The sequence below is a fragment of the Gadus macrocephalus genome, chromosome 6, assembly GCF_031168955.1.
Source record: "Gadus macrocephalus chromosome 6, ASM3116895v1".
Lineage (NCBI taxonomy): Eukaryota > Metazoa > Chordata > Actinopteri > Gadiformes > Gadidae > Gadus > Gadus macrocephalus.
The window spans coordinates 7289860-7315275 of record NC_082387.1 but is presented as its reverse complement, the minus strand read 5'-3'; the positions used below and the strand labels follow the sequence as shown (position 1 = coordinate 7315275).

The following is a 25416-nucleotide window of genomic DNA, read 5'->3' as shown; positions in this document are numbered from 1 at the left end:
CCCATGTACATTATTAGTTCTTATATGTCAATATGTTTCTCTATGCTGCATTGTTCCGTAAGATGAAGGACAACCAATGAACGGGCTCTATCAGAGAGAGGACTCTCTTGTCCCGCCCCCTTTTTCTCGAACCACACTGAGTGACAGCTCCAGTCATGTTACCGCTGCAGGAACTGGAGACTGGAAGCTGTAGGGTCCTGTGGTGAACAGCATTAAGAATCAGGAAAGAACATGTCTCAACAGGTAGGCTAGGTCCATGATATTTAACTCGGAGTTTAACTGTAGCAATCTGTAGTTTATCTGTAGGCTCGTTTCGACATTAACCTGTGGTAACGTTAGTATTTGGCCAACGTGATGGCTAAGCACTGCAATGGGTGTGTTACGATGAGATCAACAAAAATGGGCATCTAACAAGCAAAGGATCAAAGTAACAAATATCTGGCGATGAGATGATTATGCAATTCACCTGTCTCAAATTGCAGATGGAGAATTATTTATTAATTATTACTTGCAGGCAGAATTTGTTACAATATGAATGATAGTATCGATTTGTTTGCAGTCATTGTATACTTGAAAAAGCTTCAGAATACACAGTAAAGTTACCAGAATATAATACATTGTATTGTAGGATACCAATTGTATTGGATTAAGGACTACTAATGCATATTGTACGTCAATATACTCTAAAATATGCACTCCAGCACATGCTGTGCAAAAACATGAAGTAAATCTTTATGCACACGTACTTGTTACTAAATATGCCATGGGTCAGTCACCAACGTGTCTCAATCCTTCCCTTAATAAGGCTGAATTTGAGAAGATAGCAGAGGATGTGAAGAAGATGAAGACCAGGCCTTCCGACCTGCAGCTGTTGGACTTGTATGGCTTTTATAAACAAGCTGTCGTGGGAGACATCAACATTGGTATGCCTTCATATACAGGACGGGGCTGGCACATTAATGGGATGTGAAATTAGAGTGTTATCATGTTAACATTTTGTAAAGCTAATTTACTTGTCTGATAAACTGTATCTATTTCTCATATTTTTTACAAGATAAACCTGGGATGACTGATATGAAAGGAAAAGCAAAGTGGGAGTATTGGAACACAAGGAAAGGTATACTAAAACGCTTTACATTTCTAATGGCTTGCATTTCGGACACATCAAATTGGCCGGCAAAGGGATAAAAAGTTATGCTTAAACCATGAATCTGTATTGTTGCTGCAGTTATGATGATCATGGCCAAGGGTTTATTCAAATGAGGGAGATATTTAACAGAAATAAATGATGTTGGTTCTTGTTGTTGACTTCTATCTACATTTATACACACTCTTTCAGGAATGTCAAAGGAAGATGCCATGTCTGCCTACATCGCACTGGCAAAGGAATTAATCCAAAAACATGGGATGTGAGATTAGTAAAAAAAAACATGCTAAACCACGACTGTTATATACATGGTGCACAACCCATACTACAAAGCCGCTATCCTATGTTGTGTTAACATAAATGTGTGATCACTGCATTTCACCCAAACAAATATGATGCAATTTTTTTTCAATTTGGTTTTCTTAATGGTTTTATTTGTTTGCAAAGAATGACTAATTGAACAATATGCTATTTAAATGATGAACTAACTTGTTCAAATGTTACAAAATAAACATTTGAACATTTCCTACTTTTCTTTGTTTACTTTTGTGTTCAGACATTATTATATTGGAAGTTATTGTCTGACGTGTGTGTGTGTGTGTGTGTGTGTGTGTGTGTGTGTGTGTGTGTGTGTGTGTGTGTGTGTGTGTGTGTGTGTGTGTGTGTGTGTGTGTGTGTGTGTGTGTGTGTGTGTGTGTGTGCGTGTCTTTAGAAATTTTAGATTAGATATTTTTCTCATTGAGTTATAGCTGCAGTAGAAAGGTTATATTGCAGGTTTAAGTAGAACTGTCTAAATCGTACACAGTGCACCCAATATTGTTGGAACAACATTTGCATTCATTCTTCATCTATCCCTATGCGTATTGGAATGGGGAATATTGATGTTATACAATATTCAAGATTCAAGATGCTTTATTTATCCCGAGGGAAATTATTGTGCAACAGTTACAATACAAAGGTGGGAAAGTAATACAGGGTTAGAGTCAAAATAGATAAAATAGATGGAAATAAAATAAGTGTTATATGACCTGTTAAGCCATATCTCAGTCTCAGTCTCTGCAATGTATGCATATTTAAAATAACTTCCTATCCTCAAATGCCTCACGGGAAGGAAAGTGCAAAAAAAAACTGCTAATAGAAATAACAGAGGATATAGCAGACATGCGCAATAACGCCATCCGGGAACTTTCCGGGAAACAAACGTCGTACTGCAGTCTGCGCAGAGGGCATACTGCGCACAACAACCTATATGTAAACTTCCAGCTACAACTACAATAACTGATGAGATCATCGTTAATGCGCAATCTAGAGGGTGAGTTGAACCTCTCAACTAAACCAATGTAAAAAATGTGACCGAGTTTAACTTAAGGTTTTATGGAACTGATCCTTTTATATAGCTTACTAAATACTTGTAGGCAGTGGTGTAGTCTATTTTATTGTAGTGGGTATACTGTGATGATTCCCTCCCAGCCTCGTACAATCCCGTCCCACCGGTACGTGTACGTGTGTGGCGCTTATGGGGTGTCGCACCACACTCACCAACGCAGGGGTCTACAACCCACTGATTTAAGAGTATAACGATTATCAACAATCATGGAAAGCTGAGTAGGTTTATCAGTTTTAATAACAGTATGAACAAATAGAACACAAAAATGACGAGTTGTCCTTTGTATATCTATAGTAGCAATAGCACATGCTAAACAAGGACAAAATCTACTCAAAATAATTTAATGAACTCTTTACAACCATGGCTAACCAGTGCATGAGAAGGAGATGACAGGAGACTAATGTTTCACTTTTTCAATTGCTCTAATTTGAGCTCTTACTTTTGTTATCTAACATACCATACAGTAATTGAATAGTGTAAAAGTGTGAAATTACTGCACCTTAAAAATGACCATGAATTAGCTATACTCTCATTTGCATAGTGATTAACATTATGAATTTCAATTGTGTATACCAACTGTATGTTGGCTGACATTTACCTAACTCTTTTCCCCTCCACTCTAACCAAGGGTGCCTGTTTTTAAATTCCCTAGCCTGACACCCAGTCTGAAAGGCTGGCCAGGGGTTCTCATCTAAAAGTAACAAGGAGATATAAAGTGGGATTAAAACATTGTCTTCTGTTGACTACTTATTATGTGGTTTACACATTAATATGGGAGGACTGGACACACACACACACACACACACACACACACACACACACACACACACACGCACACGCGCACGCACGCACGCACACGCGAGAAGGAGGGGCTCGGCCCGCCAACTAACGTGCAGAGATGCAGGGGCAGCTTCGCGCTTCGTAACAGAGACAGGGCAGAGCGCGAAGGGGGGATTTTATGAATGGTGAATGTAGGAGATAACTTCCCCTGCTTAAAGTATTTTATTGCAGTTATACCCAACCGGTATTTGCGAAAAATAAACACAGAAGTGAAAGATCTGTCACAAGACGATTGATACGTATCCGTGCACATTTTTAAGTGGGTATACGCAAATCCTGGTGCGTTCCTAGTGGGCATACGGCGTATACCTGCGTATCACGTAGACTACACCACTGCTTGTAGGCTATAAAAAACTAAATAAATAATTAACTCAACCCAAAACTTGCTCGTCCCTATAACACTTTAAAGAGAGATGACGAATGAATTATCAGATCCTCTGCAAGAGCGGACCTTTCAGTACCAGGACAGCCTCCCTCCACTCCCGGTCCCCTCGCTGGAAGGGAGTCTGTCCAAGTACCTGGATGCAGGTGAGAAAGAAGAGACCGTGTTTTATCGTCCTGTTTGTGCTCTAAATGTTTATATTGACAAAACCTGGTGGGGGAATGCGATGTTAATGTACTAGATCCAAGAGTTGTATTTATCAAATCCCAGTAAAGGGCTAGGTTACAATATAAAAAATAGAATATTGGCATGTCAAGTGGTTGTGTACATATTTATGCATATATAATAAAGGAAACCCAGATTGGTAATTTGATTACCAGTGAATGTGCTGTTGAGTTGAAGTACATAATGAGCAGGTGTGTGGTCATTTAGGTAATGATTCACTGCTGAATGAGAAGCTTCATGGCCTGGGGGTGCGGACCCTTTATGAGTCTGGATGATCCGCTGGCGTCTGCCAGAGGGCAGCATTGCTAACAGTCAATAACCTGGTAGGGTGTAGACATTGTTGTTGCTTTTCTACTGCTTTTCTATTAGCGTATGTAAATTTAACTTTTGCCTATTCTGAATGATTAGGCAAAAGTTTGTGGAGCTGAACTTCAGCTCCACAAAGGATTAACGGAACTTATGGTTTCAGTGTTAAGCACAGGTTTCTGAGTGGTTACACCTGGAGGAGCTGGAACACCAGGGCCCTTACTACCATGATATGGCTGCCGGAGCACTCATTCTGGAGGGTTTGTTTTTTCCTCAGTGCGTCCATTTGCAACTGAGCCGGAGTACGAGGCTACAGTGGAGAATGTCAGGAGCTTCCAAGAGGGCATTGGTCAAGTCCTGCAGCAGAAACTACTCCACAGAGCGAGCACCAGGAGGAACTGGGTGAGGGCTCGTCCACATGTGGTCACTGGTTGGGTTAGTTAATGTGGTGCGTTTATCAAGAGTCCCTTCCCCCCAGCTGGAGGAGTGGTGGTTGAACACGGCCTACCTGGAGGTCCGGACCCCCTCTCAGCTCAACGTCAACTTTGGAGGACCGGCCCCCTACCTGGAGCACTGCTGGCCCCCCGCTGAGGGAACTCAGCTACAGAGGAACAGTGTTGGCCTGTGGTACACGCTGCAATACTGGGACCTGATCCGCACGTAAGAACACGGATATCGCGGATCAAAGGGGTGTTTGCTCTGTGCCTGATGGTGCAGGGGCTGAATGAGATGGATGGTCTTCACGTTTGTTGTTAGGGAGAGGATGGCTCCTCATAAGGCTGGCCGATCAGGGCTGGACATGGACCAGTACCGCATGCTGTTCTGCACCTGTAAGGTACCTGGAGTCACCAAGGATACCATCCTCAACTACTTTAAAACAGGTAACATTCCTGCTTTAATGATTTTAATCAATGTTTTGGTCCAAATCACTATCTTTCACTCTACAGACAAGTAAAACGCTCCATCCTGCAGAAATAAATAAGTATAATCGTGCACTTTATTTTAAAGTGACTTTCAAAACCAAAGTTACAAGGTGCTACACAAAATACAATACGATGCAATGTAGGTGCAAACATAGCAAAATTGTTCCACAGACCATTAACACACAGAAAATAAAATGAAAACGGGGATTTCCAGAAGTTGTCATACATAGAGAAATGAAACCAAAATATAAATGATAGTCTTTATGATTCATAATATCATCCGAGGTGCACATAGCTTTTGGCCGTGATATTAGATATAATATTAGATAAATAAATACTCATATATAATATTATTATTATATCATATTATATCATTTAGATATAGAGCTCCAGGAGTTCGCAAACGGCAACAATCCCTTCTCCATCCTGTGGTTCAGTCCGACAGCTCATTGGTCAATGGGCAGCAGCTCATTTGCAACAGAGCTACAGACACCAGCAACAGCGCATTCGCAAGGGACTGAAAAAGAGGGGAATAGCGGCAGGCGAGATTCTTTTTCCTAAAAGCTATTTCCCGCAAACAGCTTCAAAAACATGTTTTCTCGAACTCAAATACTATGTTTACTTGTTAGGAAAACACCATAATATGTCTCCTTTAAAGCATTTGACTATATATCTTCATAAATAAACTCATACATACTGCACTGACTGTGCTGATCTGATACTAAGGGGGAGTTTGTTCCACTGCGTCAAAGCATGATCATGTTTGTTTTAAGCCTTGACCCTGGAACTGTTAACCACTTTTGATTCTCTGATTAGAATAAATGTCGAGGCGTTCTGAAATGTTAGGTGGAGCCTCACTCATTTAGGTATCTGAAAGTTATCAACTCTCTTGAATTTAATTATATACTGGATGGGGAGCAAGTGTTGTCAGCCAGGACTAGAGGGATGTGTCCCCTACATCCAGTGTAATCAGCCAGAGCTAGAGGGATGTGTCCCCTACATCCAGTGTTATCAGCCAGGACTAGAGGGATGTGTCCCCTACATCCAGTGTAATCAGCCAGAGCTAGAGGGATGTGTCCCCTACATCCAGTGTTATCAGCCAGGACTAGAGGGATGTGTCCCCTACATCCAGTGTTGTCAGCCAGGACTAGAGGGATGTGTCCCCTACATCCAGTGTAATCAGCCAGAGCTAGAGGGATGTGTCCCCTACATCCAGTGTTATCAGCCAGGACTAGAGGGATGTGTCCCCTACATCCAGTGTAATCAGCCAGAGCTAGAGGGATGTGTCCCCTACATCCAGTGTTATCAGCCAGGACTAGAGGGATGTGTCCCCTACATCCAGTGTTATCAGCCAGGACTAGAGGGATGTGTCCCCTACATCCAGTGTAATCAGCCAGGGCTAGAGGGATGTGTCCCCTACATCCAGTGTAATCAGCCAGAGCTAGAGGGATGTGTCCCCTACATCCAGTGCTGTGAGGAGTCGTACTGCGTGTTCTGGAACGACTGTAAACAGGCAACTGCTGCATCGTTAGGTAAGTCAGTCAGTACGTTTACATGCACAGCTTAATCCGATTAGAGCCATAGTTTGACTATGCACCTCAATCGGATAACTGCAATTGTCCGAGCATACATGGCGGTGAGAAAATCGATTCATTGGCCAACGCATTTCATACCCCGGTACGATAGGTGGCGCTGTACCCATTGCAAGTAGCGGTAATAGAGCCACCGGTTGACCTCTTTACGTCACTAGCAATAAGAAACTCAGGCGGCATTCGAGAAAGAAGTTTTCAGTAGACAGCTGTCAGTTCACTTCGGGTCAGTGTAATTTCTCTGACGCTCCACTGTTCTGACCTGTATGCAGACTCCTACGGCAGCGGCGGAGCAACTCCTCCGGGCGTCCGCATACGGCAACAATCCCTTTCTCCGCCATGTCACGTTTCAATCTGGACTTCAGAGAGTCATAGCCAAAGTTCCTTTCCCCCAATTCCTTCTCCAGCATGGCCAAGATTACGCCCCACTATGAGTCGGAGAACCCGACACAGTCCTTAAGATTCATAATATCAGAGAATATCCACGTCAGTTCGGCCGCGGTGCAATGAATGAATAAACATAGAATAAACAAGAAAAAAACATTTATTTTGACAGATGTGCCCAAAGTTACTACTTTACAACCCAGTTGATGACCAACATTTAGAAAGATGTACTCTTAATTCAGCCTAGGGTGAAAAATCGAAGTGTTAAACCTTTCCTGCGGTCGGCTCCCAGACTGTAGTCGGGGAGCACAGGAGAGACGTTACCTCCAGGGCCGATGTTCTCTCGGGGGTAACACCCCTCACTTTGACCGGCAGTGGGTCTGCTTATAGGTCGGAATGAAGCGGCCACCGATTCTTGACAGGCTGGGTACTTTATTCGTAATTCCACTAATTTTACAGTACTCGTTTGCACAGACACAACCGGACTCGTTCATTCACTAAACTGACACGCGCAACCGCTCACTCTCCTCGCTCATCCACTCACTCGCTGAAGTCACTCACACACACACTGCCATTCTCGCGCATACACATACGCTACTCTCTTAACAGAAGCGTAGTGTGTACTCAATGCATGTTGATGATGATACACTTCTTATAGGGGCTAACTTCATTGGCACGACACCAGCTTCCTCCATCTTCTTCGCCACCTTTTTAAATAAATCGCCGTTTCTCGTTTTCCGACGGCGACAACAACACGACTATCGTCTCCTTATACTTCCAGCTCACGGCCCGGGGAAAAGATCTCGAGCATGCGCAGAACGCAAAATCCTTTTCCAATTGAATTTACCGTATACATGCACGCTTAATTCGACTATCAATCGAATAATCTACAATTACAATTAGGGCATTTAGCAAACGCGACTTACATCGGTTAATACACACATTGACACACCGACGGCAGAGCCAACCATGCAAGGCGACAAACAAGCTCGTCAGGAGCAGTTAGGGTTAAGTGTCTTGCTCAGGGACACATCAACACTCAGCTAGGAGGAGCTGGGGATCGAACTAGCAACCTTTCAGTTACGAGACAACTGCTCTACCTCCTGAGCTAAACCGACCCAATCTAGGGGCCTTAATCTGACTATCAATAAACCGGATTCGATTCGATTTTAGTCCGACTAAGGTGTATGCATGCATCTTAATAATCCAATCATAGTTGGACTAAGCCAATAGTTCGATTTTCTTGAGTGTCATGTAAACGCTCTGAGAAATGAGTTGCCGTAGTCCAGGCAGGAGGAAATATGGATGTTGTTTCAACTATGTTTTTGGGAGCCTTGATTTGACGAAGCGGTAATTGAGCGATGTGCCCTGCTTAGGGTATTAGTGCCTATTGGTAATATGGGCATGAGTAGGAAGAGGTCCAGCAGTAAGTGTGATCGTTCACAAGGGGGTGTATGTTAGTGTGACTGTAGCATTTATTCTGGGATATTCTTCCAGAGAGTGAGGGCCCCTGTCCCTCCCATGTTGTGGTGCTGCGTCGTGGAAGAATCTTTACTTTTGATGCTCTTCATGATGGAAAGATTCTAAGTCCTCCAGAGCTGCTCAGGTTTCACACGCCCTCACACACACGCATAAATATTTTGAAGCTTCAGTACCACAAGAAACGTACTTTAATGTACTTTTGCATGTATCTGTATGTTTTTGTGTCCTGTTGTATTTAGACAGCTGCAGTATGTGACCGAGTGTTGTGAAGGAGGGCCAGAAGGAGATGGTGTCGCTGCCCTCACCTCAGAAGAGAGAACCACTTGGGCCAAGGTGAGGCTGTCATGTACCGCATTAGAGGCGTTTGTTAAACCCAACTGTGTAGCTAACGACGAACCTCTCACCATACCTCAGTTATCAGCTCCTCTCTGTCCACCTCCCCAGGCCAGAGAGCATCTGATCAGCCTTGACCCCGTCAACACCAGCATCCTGGAGACCATCCAAAGCAGTCTGTTTGTTGTCTCTCTGGACGAAGCTAAACCCTATGCCACCGCAGAAGACTACACCCCGGTACGTACTTCAGAACCAGATCACTAGAACACTTCCAGTGTATTGTGATGTTGACTGATAAAACCTTTGACAGTATGAGCTTTTATTTTTTTGCTGGCATTTCAGCTGACTTTGGCCGCTCTGGCAGGTGACCCCACCATTCGCTGGGGAGACAAATCGTACAACTCCATTTCATATGCAGATGGAACATTTGGATGCAACTGTGACGTGAGTTTTCATCTCAAAATCTCCTCTTGTAATCTCGCACGCCATTCTTCATAAATTCCCAACCTGTGAAACTCTGTTCCAGCATGCACCCTATGATGGCATGATTATGGTGTCTTTGTCTTACTACATAGACTGCAGACTTAGAGCCTCTGGTGGGAAGTGGAAGGTAAGCCATTCAGCTATGCAGTCTTTTTGGCTTGAAACATACCATTGCTTGTTTCAAATTCCAAATGGAACTAAATTCCATGGGATTACACATACTTTTCTTACCAGGGATCAGATATGGTGAGAGACATATCTCTCCCTGAAGAGCTGCTGTTCAGACTGGATGACAGAGTACGACATGATGTCCAACTTGCCAAACAACACTTCCTGGAAACGGTGAGACAGTACGCAACCCTGGTTGTTATAATCACCCATCTAAATGTAATTTACACTGACTAAATCTCATCTGTTTGATTTCCCAGGCAAACAACCTGCAGGTTGTGTGTTGTGCATTCACCTCCTTTGGAAAATACGCCATTAAACAGAGGAAACTCCATCCTGATACCTTTGTTCAGCTGGCAATGCAGTTAGCCTACTACCGAAAGCATGGAAGGTACTGAGCCTAGAACAGGCCCTTCTTGCATCATCATCAACACACATCCTCTGGCCTGTTGGACTCAACTCTTCTCTCCCTTGTTTCAGACCAGGAAGTTGTTATGAGACCGCAATGACTCGCAGGTTCTACCACGGCCGGACGGAGACCATGAGACCCTGCACCCAGGAGGCCGTCCTCTGGTGTCAGGCCATGACCGACCCCACGTGCACTGTGAGTGTGTGCGAGTGTGAGTGCGTGTGCGCGTGTGTGCGTGCGCGTGCGTCTGTGTGTGTGTGTGTGTGTGTTTGTGTGTTAAATTGTGACAGTAGGATAAGGAATTGAGTATATGTATACATCCTTCATTATTCTTCATCTTAACTCTCAGGAGGATGTGAAGAGGAAAGCCCTGCTGAAGGCGTTCAACAAGCACAACAAACTCATGGCTCTGGCCCAGAACGGAGAAGGTTGGTTTCCTCTTTCTGTGTCATGAGGTTTATCCATGTGTTTTGTCATTATTTTGCCAGAGAAAATGGCAGTAATTAATGGCACTGATTATTTAATTATAATGTTCTTACGGACATTATTAGTCATCTTAATGTGGTTGTTAATTTTTGTTGGGAGAGAAATGATTTATGGCGTTTGCTTTAAACAATATTTATTATCTCGATAGTTTATTACTGCTAATATGAATGGATTATGCTTGCAGGTTTTGACAGGCATCTGCTGGGCCTGTATCTGGTCGCTAAGGAGGAGGGACTTCCTACTCCACATCTCTTCAGGGATCCACTTTATGCCAAGAGGTGTGGTTACGCCTGCAGTACCTGCTTAACCTATGTTCATTTATGTATGTATTTATTTATAGTTTATTATGCAATTATTCATTGCATCGCATGGTACACAACTTGAAATAAGAAATCCATTGATAATATTTTACATTTGGTTTGAATATGCAGACAATGCAGTTGTTTCCCACGTAAGCAGAATGTATTAATATAAAGATACAACCATTGGTTACCCAGAGTGCATCCTTTAAGTAGTAAGGGGATGACCACTTTCAACAGGCAGCACCTGGGATGGAAAAGTTTTTCTTTTCTAGGCTGACCATTTTAACTCTCTGTCTAGTTACCTTCTATAGTCTGACCATGTGAACTCTTTGTCTAGTTACCTTCTACAGTATACTCTGACAATGTGAACTCTGGGCTTCTTTTGCTATGCTAGAGTCTGATTTGTTGAGGGACAGGGTGAAAAGAAGTTAACGCTACTATAAGTTTCACCTGCTAGACTTAAATTCCAGTTCCCTAGCGTTCGATGGAGTTGTCATAGGAAATGCAATGCTGACGTGTATTTCCGAAGTACTTCTCACTATTCTTTTTATGATTAGGCATGTATGAATTCTTCAAAACAATTGGTCCTCTGATGTTTAAGAAATATACATTTAGATTTCTGCATTCACAGCAAAAGGGAAAATGCATGGAGTTAAATCTTATCACTGCCTATTTAAAGTGTGAAGAATTATTTTGAGTTATTGTTAAGGCAGGCAGTTTGTAATTCAGTGTGCATCCTTGCTGCCTCTAGTATAGTCAGCTCGGGGAACCCGGCAGTGTTTGAGAGTGTATGTGTAAGTGTGTCTGTGTCTCCACAGTGGTGGAGGTGGTAACTTTGTGTTATCGTCCAGTCTGGTCGGGTACCAAACGGTTGTTGGTGTTGGGGCTCCAATGGTACTGCATGGATACGGCTGCTTCTATAATATCAGAGATGACAGGTAGGAAGGTACTTTGATAAGTTACCTTAAGTAGCATTTACTGTGCAACTGATGAATATAGATCTTTTTTTATCAAACATTCATATTTTAAGAGTCTGCTTAAAAGGCTGGGCATCATAGCATATTTGGGGCTTAGTTGGATCTTTGACCAACAATGATTATGTCTGCCATTTTAAACATTGTAATTTCAATATTAACTCTGCTCTTCTTTCAGGATTGTGATGTCCATCACTGCTTGGAAAGCTGACCCTCAGACGGATGCTGAGTCATTGTTCCAGAACCTGTGTTCCTCTCTGCATGATATTCTGCAGGCAGCCACAACCTCTCAGCTCTAACCTAAAGCACTGAACTGTCAATAGCCTTCTTCAGATCTTTAGGTTAAATTCAAGTTGAATTCAAGTCAAACTAGTTTAATATTGCATAATTATATTGTATTACATTGTACTGCTGCCAAAGAGTCCCTTGTGTAGGATAACAATTTTAAAATGTGATGTCTGTAAAGTTTTGTAAAGTTCAAATCAGGGATTAGAGCTCTTCCAGTCTTTGAAAAAATAAATTAAAAAATAGCTGTATTTTTTGGAAAGTGTAGCACTTATTAGAACTTATTGGACCAGAGTAATTGTTTGTTGTGTCTGGAACCACTGCAGTGGAAATATCAGAAGAGGTCATACTTTGTTCCTCAGTTGTCAAAAATCGGTATGACTTTTACTGGGAAAGATTGTTCCATTTAAATTATTTTATGAAAGAGTAAAAAAGTTTGATATAAGAACTAGGCCTAGATTTCATTAGTAGTTCATTATTTATACTTTATTTCAGTGTAAATAGAAATGACCCATGATGGAAAAAAGTACAGGTAAGCTGCCGATTATAAAGATGAATAAAGATGGATATTGCTACCAATGTGTCAGATTTCTGCTCCTTTATATGATACACTAAAAGTAACGTGGGGATATTATTGAATATATAAAAGTATTTTGAGGTCAATCCAATGCAAATTGAGGGAGCTATGAAAAAACAAGCAACCATAAGCAACATATTCACACCAATATGAAATATATAAACTTGTTTTATGACAATGCATAAAAAATGGCAGTTATCAAAAATCAAAGGAGTGTGTAGGCCTACTGTGTGTTAATGATTGATTAAATATAGGCACCAATTGCTGTTTGTTTTGAAGTGAAAATGAGCGCTGATCACAATAAAATAATATTTAGTACTGTAATTTAAATGACATTGCAGTCTTACATATTGCTGTATCCACTTTTTAGACAATCCCTACAAATCAGCAGGAAAAGCGTGTCACAGCTTGACATTCAAAGTAGTTTATTTGTTATATCATCAAATTAGTTTGTGAAACTAGGCCAGATAAGAGTGTGGGATATCAACAAATGTCCAGTCTTTACCACAAGACTAATCTGGAAGGAATCTGTCCTCATTTCAAGACGCTATTGTGTTTTGCAAAGGAAAAAAAGGCAAACGGCAAACTAAATTCACTGGTAGATTCATATATTTAGATTATCTTCACCTTTCGGGACCTTTATACTTTAGCGACAAAATGTCACACTATTGTATACGTAATGTAACGAAATAAGGCCACATTTTAGACATGACCGAGACAAGCATGGATATTAGGGTTATGCTGTAATCCATTTGGATGGTATGCTGGTACGTGCAAGTTGTAAATTGCAAATCTCCCAGCTTTCTTCGTAGTATCTCGTCGCTTTGAAAGTAGAGCGAGTTCAGTGAGGCCAACCGTACTTGTCGTCAACAAAAATGCACACTTCTTGTTTTCTTTGTATTTGTATCACGATGGTCATTTTAATGTAGATTTAAAATGCTCTTACACACTTGATTACATTGCTACTTTATGCCGGTCACCAATTTATGCATTGCACGGTCTTGCTGTGCGTGCAATACAATGTAAAGTTGTGTTGTTTGTTTTCGAGCTGGTTTGCTAAAGAGGCTAATGTAGCTAACAATAACAATCACTAGCCAATGAGAAACGGGAAAGCTACTATGACGAAAAGGAGACGTGCCTCCGCAAATGCCGCAAAAAAACTGGGAGATGTGCAATTTACAACTTGCACGTACCAAACGGATTACAGCATTAGCATGCCCTAATATCAGGCATGGGCAATGGCGACTTCCGGGTCTGCTGCCGCTCAGTGGGGCAAAGGTGAAAGCCCGGGTACTGCTCCTTTAATGAACCCGTCTACTGCTCCTTTAATGAGCACAGAAGAGCGTACATCCACCACAGTCCGCCCGGAGGAAGGGGTTCAGAAGCTGCCTGCGAAAGTCGTACTGAGCACAAATGTCCAAAACAGAATAACAGGTGAGTTTTGGTCTTCACTTTATTGCTGTTGTCGTAATGTAATCGGTTTGACATGCAGCCGCCGATGCCTCTCTGATCCCAGAAACCCCGTTAACATGATTAGATATTAACATTGTATAGAACACGATCGTCTTTCTTTTTTTCAAAACGTAGCCTAACCCTTTTTAGCAGTTCATAACCGTTTATTAACACTAAACCATTCACTTTCACTTTGCAAATCATACTTTTGTTGAATTACTCAAACATTATTAGGTGTCCAAAGAAGCAAGTGTCATTAAGGGCCACTAGGAGGACGTTACTGTGAATCGTTAGACACACAAAGAGCAGCCCGTTACTATTAACTACAGACAGAGACACACGTCAAATAATACCCAATATATCATCTGATTAATATACCATTATTCATATAACATAATAGTAAATGTATATATATATGTATTTTTTAATATATATATATATATATATATCACATATATTTAAGTAAACATAAGTAAGTACATATTAAGTTTCTAATATATTCAAGTAGTATTTACCTTAAGATTGAACTAGTTGTTTTGTTTTCCGCTTTAAGACGAAACATCATGGCACATCAAATGTCAGGGACTCTGCCAGAGCGGACCTTTCAGTACCAGGACAGCCTTCCTCCTCTTCCCGTCCCCTCGCTGGAGGGGAGCCTGTCCAAGTACCTGGATGCAGGTAGACGATGACTAAACAGATTTGTGATCACCAAATAGATTTATCTGTATTCCCGTATTTGTTCATAGTTGTGATTTAAATAGTTGTGATGGCCCTCATACACCAGGCCCAGGTACATAACCAATAAACCGCCGGGAGCACTCATTCTGGAGGGTTTGTTTTCTCCTCAGTGCGTCCATTTGCAACAGAGCAGGAGTACGAGACTACAGTGAAGAATGTCAGGAGCTTCCAAGAGGGCGTTGGTCAAGTCCTGCAGCAGAAACTACTCCACAGAGCGAGCACCAGGAGGAACTGGGTGAGGGCTGCACCTGGCGCCACTCTCCTGACGTCTCTCTCTGTACAACTCTCAAATCTCTCCTTCAGCACCTTTTAATACCCAGACAAATGATCCAATGCAGAAGCAAGAGGAAATCAAGCATTGATATTCTCAAGAGTTGTTTGGCTTGCGACGTAGATCGTTATAGGCTCATTAGTACGAAATCACACTAATGGGACATTGAGTTTAGTTGTGAACCGATTATGTTAAAGATTGCCACTTGATAATACATTTATACACTGTATATCAGCAGAGAACATGTCGCGTGGGAGTGTTGGTTATCCTCAAGTTTCCTATAAATTCCTATGAGTTTACTTTCTGTTACAGTTTCTGCTTTAGCAGATTAGCTCAGATTTGCGTTCTGAGCAATCATTTATCTTTGTTTTTCTGTCCCCCAGCTGGAGGAGTGGTGGCTGAACACGGCCTACCTGGAGGTCCGGACCCCCTCTCAGCTCAACGTCAACTTTGGAGGACCGGCCCCCTACCTGGAGCACTGCTGGCCCCCCGCTGAGGGAACTCAGCTACAGAGGAGCAGTGTTGGCCTGTGGCACATGCTGCAATACTGGGACCTGATCCGCACGTAAGATCACAGATATCGCAGATCAAAGGGGTGTTTGCTCTGTGCCTGATGGTGCAGGGGCTGAATGAGATGGATGGTCTTCACGTTTGTTGTTAGGGAGAGGATGACTCCTCATAAGGCTGGCCGATCAGGGCTGGACATGGACCAGTACCGCATGCTGTTCTGCACCTGTAAGGTACCTGGAGTCACCAAGGATACCATCCTCAACTACTTTAAAACAGGTATTGTATTTTCCTCATCACAATAGTATTTGCCCCCATCCCTCTCCTTCGTTGACATTAAGATGAGGCAATGAAATGTGTGATTTTATTTGGTGATTCTCCCAGAGAGTGAGGGCCCCTGTCCCTCCCATGTTGTGGTGATGCGTCGTGGGAGAATCTTTACCTTTGATGCTCTTCATGATGGAAAGATTCTAACTCCTCCAGAGCTGCTGAGGTATCATTGATGCACACACACACACACACACACACACACACACACACACACACACACACACACACACACACACACACACACACACACACACACACACACACACACACCAGTGTACCAAAGGTGAATGCTTGCTCAGTCCGAGGGAGGGGAGGTCATGTGAGACGTTTTCACTATGTGGGTGGTAGTTCAACAACCTTCTTGTTTGGTTGTTTTATAAATCTCTGGGCATGCGTACAAACGGAGCTCTGTAGAATCACCCTTTATCTTACAGGTCATTATAAACTATTATGTTTGCTGTATCACTATTGTTTGCAATTATAGCAACAGTAATAAGTCCTGCTGCTTGTTGTTTTGCACATACAGCATTGGATTTGGAGCACTTTTAAAGTTTTAAATGTTGGTGTCAAAATGTTATATTAATTGCTTCCCTTGGATCTTTTTACATCTTGAGGCTTTCCCTGATATGCATGTCATGCTTCTAGGCAGCTGCAGTACGTGACCGAGTGTTGTGAAGGAGGGCCAGAAGGAGATGGGGTCGCTGCCCTCACCTCAGAAGAGAGAACCACTTGGGCCAAGGTGAGGCTGTCATGTACCGCATTAGAGGCGTTTGTTAAACCCAACTGTGTAGCCACAAACCTCTCACCATACCTCAGTTATCAAGATCCTCTCTGTCCACCTCCCCAGGCCAGAGAGCATCTGATCAGCCTTGACCCCGTCAACACCAGCATCCTGGAGACCATCCAAAGCAGTCTGTTTGTTGTCTCTCTGGACGAAGCTAAACCCTATGCCACCGCAGAAGACTACACCCCGGTACGTACTTCAGAACCAGATCACTAGAACACTTCCAGTGTATTGTGATGTTGACTGATAGTGTTCCAACAAGAAACGTTTTTTGGCCTTTATTTTTCTTACCCACATCCCAGCTGACGTTGGAAACTCTAACAGGTGACCCCACCATTCGCTGGGGAGACAAATCGTACAACTCCATTTCATACGCAGATGGCACGTTTGGATCCAACTGTGATGTAAGTTCCAATCTCTGATCCTCCTCCTGCACCCCTTCGCACGGGAGGACAACACAACCTTTTTACTGCCTTAACTTCAATGTGAACTCTTCACTGTCTGTTCCAGCACGCACCCTACGATGCGATGATTCTGGTGTCTCTGTGTTACTACATAGACCAGAGACTTGAAGCCACAGGTGGGGAGTGGACGGTAAGCATCACATTCAAATTGTGGGCCTACTGTAGATCCAAAGAGACTCCAGCTCATTTTATTATGCGGGCCATAATGGATAACAAGGTCTTTGTTATAAACCCGCTCAAATTTGTGATTGACCCATTTCCCATTCCCAGCTGGAAAGGATGCCTTTCTTTTTATCTGATGTGTCATTTTCAAAGTAATGAAGCCACTGGAAAATAGGGTTAGTAAACAGCATGGAGGCCAGTGAAATCTAGTTCCTGTTTGTTTACGCGCCAACGTCTGGAACTTCCACACCCGTCATAGCATTACACAGGACCGGGGCTAAGTCGTGTGACCCGGCTGTCTGTTAAAGGTCCCACGACATGCCACCAGGTGTGGTGTGATAAGCCGTTACAAGCCGTTTTGGACATTGAGGAGCATGTAGGAGTAGAGCTTCTCGTTCTGCAGGCTGGCTGAAGAGATTAGGGGATGTGATGTAAAAATCCATATGTTGTTTCCTTTAAATCATCTAAAGCTTTGTTCCTGCTCGTTGTATTGTCTAGCCAGTACCTTTCCTCAGAGTCATCTTAATGTCAATCTTTGTGCTTGGGGTAAACCGGTCACAAGGGAGAGGCATCCCCTTAAGCACTCTTCTACTTGATAAAAACACAGGCAACTATGTATCTTGGGTAAACGTTACCGGGTTTGATCATTGACATCTGTATTGTGGGGCGGATGGGAAACTGTTTTAATAGCTCTGTCTAACTGTATTCTGGACTCACTCTGCTAGAGAGGATTCTAGCGTAGGCATACATTAAAATAGGTTAATTGTCTACAACTATTGTGTGCTTTTTGCATTTAGAAGTCTCATCTGTCCTCGACATCTGTCCTTTATAACCAGGGCTCTGATGCTGTGAGAGCCATGCCTTTCCCTGAAGAACTGGTTTTCACAGTGGATGCCAAAGTCAGAAGTGACATCAACCGGGCAAAACATCACTACCGGAACACGGTGAGCAAGGAGCAAACATTAGGGGTTGGATCCAGATCTGAAGGTTATTTTCACTTACTAATATTCTGTTTGATTTCCCAGGCACAAAACCTGCAGCTTGTTTGTTATGCATTCACCGCCTTTGGAAAAGAAGCCATTAAACAGAGGAAACTCCATCCTGATACCTTTGTTCAGCTGGCAATGCAGTTAGCCTACTACCGAAAGCATGGAAGGTACTGAGCCTAGAACAGGCCCTTCTTGCATCATCATCACCACACATCCTCTGACCTGTTGGACTCAACTCTTCTCTCCCTTGTTTCAGACCAGGAAGTTGTTATGAGACCGCAATGACTCGCAGGTTCTACCACGGCCGGACGGAGACCATGAGACCCTGCACCCAGGAGGCCGTCCTCTGGTGTCAGGCCATGACCGACCCCACGTGCACTGTGAGTGTGTGTGTGTGTGTGTGTGTGTGTGTGTGTGTGTGTGTGTGTGTGTGTGTGTGTGTTGGTGTGAGTGGGTGTCAGTCTGTGTGTGTGTGTGTGTGTGTGTGAATCTGTTTGTGTGTGTGTGTGTGTGACAGTAGGATAAGGAATTGAGTATATGTATACATCCTTCATTATTCTTCATCTTAACTCTCAGGAGGATGTGAAGAGGAAAGCCCTGCTGAAGGCGGTCAACAAGCACAACAAACTCATGGCTCTGGCCCAGAACGGAGAAGGTGGGTTTCCTCTTTCTGTGACATGAGATTTATTTGTGTGCGTATTCCCCATCTTTGTAATGTATTGAAGACATTCCTAAAATAGCTGTGGACATCTTGGAGTAACTTTTTGATTGCATACGTGTTAAACTATATTCAACTATAAACAATATTATATATATCACAATATTTCGCAATTCTTGCTTGCAGGTTTTGACAGGCATCTGCTGGGCCTGTATCTGGTCTCTAAGGAGGAGGGACTTCCTACTCCACATCTCTTCATGGATCCACTTTATGCCAAGAGGTACAGTGAAAACTCAAACCTGCTTGATGAATTGAAAACACTCATTAAGGTGTGTGTGTGTGTGTGTGTGTGTGTGTGTGTGTGTGTGTGTGTGTGTGTGTGTGTGTGTGTGTGTGTGTGTGTGTGTGTGTGTGTGTGTGTGTGTGTGTGTGTGTGTGTTACATTGTGCATTTGCTTTTTGGAAGCACCGGATACCGGCTGGTTAGAGTGTGTCTGTGTAAGTGTCTCTGTGTCTACAGTGGGGGCGGCGGTAACTTCACGCTATCGTCCAGTCTGGTCGGGTACACTACCGTCCTGGGTGCTGTAGCTCCGATGGTGCAGCATGGCTATGGATTCTTTTATCGAATCAGAGACGACCGGTGAGAACTATTTATGTTGCTTATTCTGTATAGATTCTGTAGATATGTCATATGCAAGCTACCATCACATTATAATGCTATTATATTGGACATCGGTGGTTTGTTTTAGATCAGTGTTTCTCAAACCTTTTATACCGTGTACTATCTCAGAAAATATTTGTCTCCCCAAGTACCACCATTATGACCGTTGTTATAAAATAAAACAAAATACAGTTGCGTTGGCCTGCGGCCCTATTCATCTACGCACAGCTCAAGCAGGAGGCAACCAACAACATTTTTGAAAAAGCCTAATTATTATTACAAAATTATAAGACTAATGAGAAGGCTGCGTATTCGGTTGTAAGATGACGTTTGAGATGCGATGGTTTCATGAATTAATTTCTAAGGACATCAACACATACCACCACTTAACACCTGTGCTCGGTTTCCTGTCACAGTTCTTTATAGTTCTGCTCAAAATATTCTCTTCCTGTCTGCACTTCACTTCCAAATAGTTCCCGCAGTGTTTTGAACCATTCATAATTGTAGCACTTATATCTTGCCGTCAGTTTGGCTTGTAATCTTGGATGTCTACGGAACAGGCTGATATTGAAATAAAAATATGAGAGGAAAGGCACTTCTTTTTTTTAAACCGCATTTTTAATGATATCATATGATGGTTAATATATTTCCATTCGTACTAGTATTTTGATATTATTATCTTTTAAAATTATTATTATTTTTTATTATTTTACATACCACTAAATAGCGAATCGTGTACCACCGGTGGTACGCGTACCATAGTTTGAGAACCACTGTTTTAGATAATGGACAGCTAGTTTGGTTGTAAGTCAACAGACAACTAGTTTGGTTGTATTAGCAAGTTGACAGCTAGCTTGGTTGAATCTGTTAATGGACAGCTAGTTTGGTTGTATTATAATAATAATAATAATAATAATAATAATAATAATAATAATAATAATAATAATAATAATAGTAATTCATTATATTTATTTAGCGCTTTTCAATGACCCAAAGACGCTTACAGTGAAGGGGGGGACCTAACTCACCACCACCAGTGTGTAGCACCCACTTGGGTGATGCACGGCATTATAAGTAATGGATAGCTTTGTTTGTTGCATTAACTATGATCTATTTTGATCATGGCTACCTTGTGCATTGACTTCATGCAATGTATATTTTATGTGATAATCTCTACCGGCAGGATTGTGATGTCCATCACTGCTTGGAAGTCTGACCCAGAGACAGACACAGAGTCACTCTTCAAGACCCTGTGTTCCTCTCTGCATGATATTCTCCACCTAGCCACAACATCTCAGCTCTAACTACCCATAACTGAAGTAGTCCACACACTATGAGCGTCTAGGAAAAGAAATGGAAACCCAGGTTTGGCATTGAGAATAAAGGTGAGATGACTGTCATGAATGCTCCATGTTAAGAGGCCGCTGCTTCCGTTGGTTTAGTCTCACAGGAAAGCGACCGGCTTGACATAACTTGTCGACTGCCTTTAGTTCAACCCTTCTAAGTGATACGACATGTAGGTTTAGGTTTAAAAATGAAGAAAGTTGCTTAGATGCAGCTGGTTTTAAAACATCAAACAGAGCTGTAATCTGATTCCTCATGGTGAGGTCAATGTGAACTGGGCTAAAGTTGAAACAGTTTGAACTTTGAGTGCAGCGTGACTGTAGGGAGTCTGAGCTGCCCTCTACGCCCGGGGCAGAGCAGCCCTAGGACAGGCTTCACACGCCACTCCAAAGGAATACACTGGCAACACAGAGGCTCAAAGCTCATCAAGGTGTGACCGTTTCACACAGATAAAAAACCTGCTCATTATATTATACATATGATATTTTATCATATGATATTTTTGTCTTCCTAATGATAACATATTGAACACTTAAGCACTTGCTCTTTTCCTCATTCAGCTTCCTGCCGACATCTTATGGTGGCCTGTTTAATTCAGGCACATATCCAATTTTGTTAATTTTTTTAACTTGTTTAATCATAATTATTGACAATGAACAATAGCAAGTCAAGTAGTTGTGGGCATTGGGTAGTCTACATCAGGGTTCAGCAACCTTTTCGACATTTTTTCGTTAATGAGTGTCCCTTATGCAACAATATATAAAAATTTACGCTGAATTATGACACAGCAACCAAAAACATTTCCAGAAGACCTGGAATTGTACTATTTCCATATAGTCCATCCACAATCATGCATCAACATTTTAAATGTTTTTGTGGTTTTTATATTTGCAACATGGGCTTGCAAATTATAATTACATATGTCCCATCTTAAAACACCATTTTCAGACACTCATTCAAAAACACATTGAACTGTGAGAAATGTAAAAAACGAGAATATATGAGAATGTTGGAACCATCCACATCAATATCTTTAAGACATGTACAGCTTTGCAAGACCATGTGAAGGCGATGCATACAGGCCACTTGCAACAATATTTTAAATATTTTCTTCTCTATTACCCACAGCATTAAAAACTATTAATTGATCCCATTTCAGAGCACTGCTTTCTGTTACTAATTTAAGCATATTTGCACTAGTAGGAATTGCCCAAAACAGAATAAAGTGCATTTAAGAAAAAACAAAAAGGGCTTTTTATTTATTTTTGAAGTGTGTCAATGATTATGCTGCCCCGTGCCAGCGTTGGCACGCGTGCCTAGGGTTGCCGACCCCTGGTCTATATTAATGGACATTACAATTACATTTATGTACCTTTTTAATTTGAGGTACATTCCTAACATAGTGAAATGCATTTTGTGACAAATAATTGATAATTCAATCTTGATACTCTTGATTACTTTCAACTGGATATTCTGTTCTCCGTATTAAAAGGCTTTAGATTTTGCCAAAAATGTATAGGGGTATATTAACTTGTCCTTGTTCATTCATGATTTTTTATTTTACTAGCCTGATAATTGTTATTAACTGCTGAAAGTCTGAAGCCAGTGAAACAAAATATGTTTCCCTTATATTTTGTTCTCCGTCCAATGAGGTTCAATGAGTGAACTTTATTAAAGAACAAACTTACAGTATATTGCTGATGAGATGTGTGTTTGTTCACTATAATGTCCATGAGTGACCATTCATACTGCAGTCATTTTAGACTAACACTGAATGTTTTAAAAAGCAAAGCAAAAATTATCCTATATGTTGAATGAATTTCAGGCTTTGGTTGACTTTGTTTGAATACCTACCCAATGAAGTGATTATTGAATGTGAAATAGGAATTCTGTATTGAACATTGAAATATGAGTCACTAATCTGCAATGTTTTTATTTTATGTGAAATAGTTAAACTGTTTAGAGAACTAAAATTACTAATGTAAACCTGATCCTTCTTTAAATAAACTAACATGCTGCTTAAAGAATGCTTTTTTATTGCAGATAAAAGAACTAATCCAGTGAGCTGAAGCTGGACAGCAACACGGACACCAATTTTTATATCGTACAATCATTGTAAATGCAGACTTCTTCTCCCACACACAATGTTTTAACAAAGGCTTCAATCACTATCTGGCTGTAATATCAATGTAACACTGAAATAGTCCAAATAGTAATCCTCTTGTGGCTACGAAGCATAAAGGCCCATTCACACCCTACGGTAAATACGGATCCGGACAGTTTCGTCCGGTCCCGGAGGTGCTGTCACACTAAATTTGTACCGGCTGCCAAATTTGTACCGGGCGCGTCATCCATACGTAATCCACTCCAAATCTGCCTGGCAACAGATGATCGCTTCGTCCGTTGCCGGGCAGGTTTAAAAAAAAAAAACAGAGCTTACGAATCCGGAGTGCTCCGGGAGAAACGGAGCAATACCACCGGAAAATCAAGGTGGTGTCACGTTAAAATTGTACCGGGGGCGAAAATTTTACCGGCCTACGTCATCAGTTGTTGACAACTTGACAACTGATTTGATTGGGTTGTCCGTTGCCGGGCAAGTTTCAAAAAACATTCGGCTCATGTTTCCAAAGACGAAATAACATAATACAGATAACAAATCGCTAGATAACACTTGTTTTTACTTTATATTTGTATTGTATTGAATTGTTTAATCGAATTTAGCTAGTAAACTGAGTGTTTAAAGCAGGTTTCAAAAACCATTCGCGCTTATGTTGCCGAACACCAAATAACATAATACAGATAACGGATCGCTAGATAACACTTGTTTTTACTTTATATTTGTATTGTATTGAATTGTTTAATCGAATTTAGCGTAAACTGAGTGTTTAAAGCAGGTTTCAAAAACCTGTCTTGTCACGCTCAATGAAGGAGTGCAATGAACGAGCATGAAAGTTTGCGAATGTTCAAGAACCTTCCTACTTCATTCGACGCGATCGCCCGTTGCCAGGCAACAGACGATCGCGCCGTCTGTTGCCAGGCAACAGACGATCGCGCCGTCTGTTGCCAGGCAGGTTTGGAATTTGTCAACAACTGATGACGTAGGCCGGTACAATTTTCGCCCCCGGTACAATTTTAACGTGACAGCGGCAGTCAAAAGTCAGACCATTCGCGAAAATAGATAGAGTATTATAATATCTGATATGTATTGTATATATATTGTATTTAACGTTTTATACTTATATTATACTATACACAAGACCTTTTTATTTTATTGTTCCCCTGCTTTGGCAATGAGTTGTAACTGTTCATTTAACAGCATTTAAAGGAGATAATCTGCGGGTTGGTGAGGGGTGTCACATGCCACCGCCGCCTGGGCCTACACTTTTTGCACTTTTTTTTTGCCGATTTCGGATGACACAAAGCAAAATCATCTCTACAGATATCATGTTTGTATTGTCGATGCAGTTAATTTGTGAAACGACAGTCACTGCCCTCTAGAGGATTTATTGCGTAACATCCATAACAACGCTGAAACCAGACGGAGGTATGACGCCTCGTTTCCACATACGCCTCGTTTCCACGTACATTCTCGTATGCGATTCAACCGTCTCCGACCGAAAGTCCATTAATTCCTATTAGTCGGGGAGCCAAAGTCTCAAAAGCTCAATAAAATGGGTTGAACCTGACATGGTCTGCCATACTTTTTATTTGTGTTTTTTCTGTTAACTTTGACCCTAAGAACCAATAATTGGAGGGTCTGCTCTGCCGGAAATATCGCGAAAAAAAAAGTGCCCATTTTAGTGTATGCACCCTATATTTTATATCAGAAAAATTAGAAAAATGTTTCTTTCCCTCAACTCCTCAGTGGGTTGGGTAGGCTGTCAATAAATTCATTCCAGGTACACAGAACACATGTGCTGACAACATCCACTGAAAAAATAACTCTTAAAACACATTTCTACATGATTTTGCATCAATGTAATGCAAAACAAATAGGTGTTTTCTCACTTTTTTCCAATATTTTCATCTTTACTTCATTGGCAATCAATTATTCCCCAAGTTATGACATCAGTCAATGAGCCATTCTCTTCACCAAACAGTATACTCATTCCACAGAAAAAAACTATAAAAATCCAACCAAAATCAATGGATCTGTGATGATTTCACCACTAGTTGGCGATCAACAGGCTCAGAACCTCAATAGAATTTTAGGCTACTCTAAAAATTCTGAAAGACATTTAGCATGGATATTTAGCATCATGGCATTTAGCATGGATACATTTAGCAAGGATATTTAGCATCATGGCACACTCACTCACACACACACACACACACACACACACACACACACACACACACACACACACACACACAC

The 25416-nt window shown here is 41.7% G+C and overlaps 1 protein-coding gene and 1 long non-coding RNA gene across 9 annotated transcripts; one reads left to right on the top strand and one right to left on the bottom strand.

Annotated features, from left to right (window-relative positions):
- Nucleotides 1-92: 92 nt before the first annotated feature.
- LOC132459339 (acyl-CoA-binding protein homolog) lies at nucleotides 93-23068 on the top strand. Of its 8 annotated transcripts, none has more exons than XM_060053796.1 (17): nucleotides 2321-2460; nucleotides 3784-3902; nucleotides 4565-4689; nucleotides 4766-4947; nucleotides 5044-5168; nucleotides 8681-8789; nucleotides 8905-8998; nucleotides 9110-9235; nucleotides 9341-9442; nucleotides 9525-9608; nucleotides 9716-9823; nucleotides 9910-10040; nucleotides 10130-10253; nucleotides 10408-10486; nucleotides 10729-10822; nucleotides 11665-11784; nucleotides 11999-12680. In XM_060053796.1, the coding sequence occupies exons 1-17, from the start codon at nucleotides 2429-2431 to the stop codon at nucleotides 12117-12119; spliced, it is 1875 nt and encodes a 624-aa protein (XP_059909779.1). In that variant the 5' UTR covers nucleotides 2321-2428; the 3' UTR covers nucleotides 12120-12680. The 8 variants fall into 8 exon arrangements, 7 of the variants coding, with proteins under 7 accessions (XP_059909783.1, XP_059909779.1, XP_059909776.1 ...); XM_060053793.1 differs by lacking the exons at nucleotides 8905-8998; nucleotides 9110-9235; nucleotides 9341-9442; ... (6 more) ...; nucleotides 11665-11784; nucleotides 11999-12680 and adding exons at nucleotides 16626-16719; nucleotides 16828-16953; nucleotides 17067-17168; ... (6 more) ...; nucleotides 19557-19676; nucleotides 20881-23068 and having other exon boundaries at nucleotides 2336-2460; XM_060053797.1 differs by lacking the exons at nucleotides 2321-2460; nucleotides 3784-3902; nucleotides 4565-4689; ... (12 more) ...; nucleotides 11665-11784; nucleotides 11999-12680 and adding exons at nucleotides 13959-14116; nucleotides 14688-14812; nucleotides 14983-15107; ... (12 more) ...; nucleotides 19557-19676; nucleotides 20881-23068.
- LOC132459342 (uncharacterized) lies at nucleotides 3107-3711 on the bottom strand. Its single transcript, XR_009526211.1, has 2 exons — nucleotides 3351-3711; nucleotides 3107-3314 (listed from the first exon to the last, which is right to left on the bottom strand). It is a non-coding gene; the product is annotated as an uncharacterized LOC132459342 (long non-coding RNA).
- Nucleotides 23069-25416: the final 2348 nt, after the last annotated feature.

Bases quoted from the DNA above. Each gene is read 5' to 3' on its own strand.
- LOC132459339 (XM_060053792.1), top strand. From the start codon at position 6,121: ATGGGGAGCAAGTGTTGTCAGCCAGGACTAGAGGGATGTGTCCCCTAC. The intron at 8,999-9,109 runs GTGAGGCTGTCA...CCACCTCCCCAG, and splicing joins AGAGAACCACTTGGGCCAAG to GCCAGAGAGCATCTGATCAG. The intron at 11,785-11,998 runs GTAGGAAGGTAC...CTCTTCTTTCAG, and splicing joins TATAATATCAGAGATGACAG to GATTGTGATGTCCATCACTG.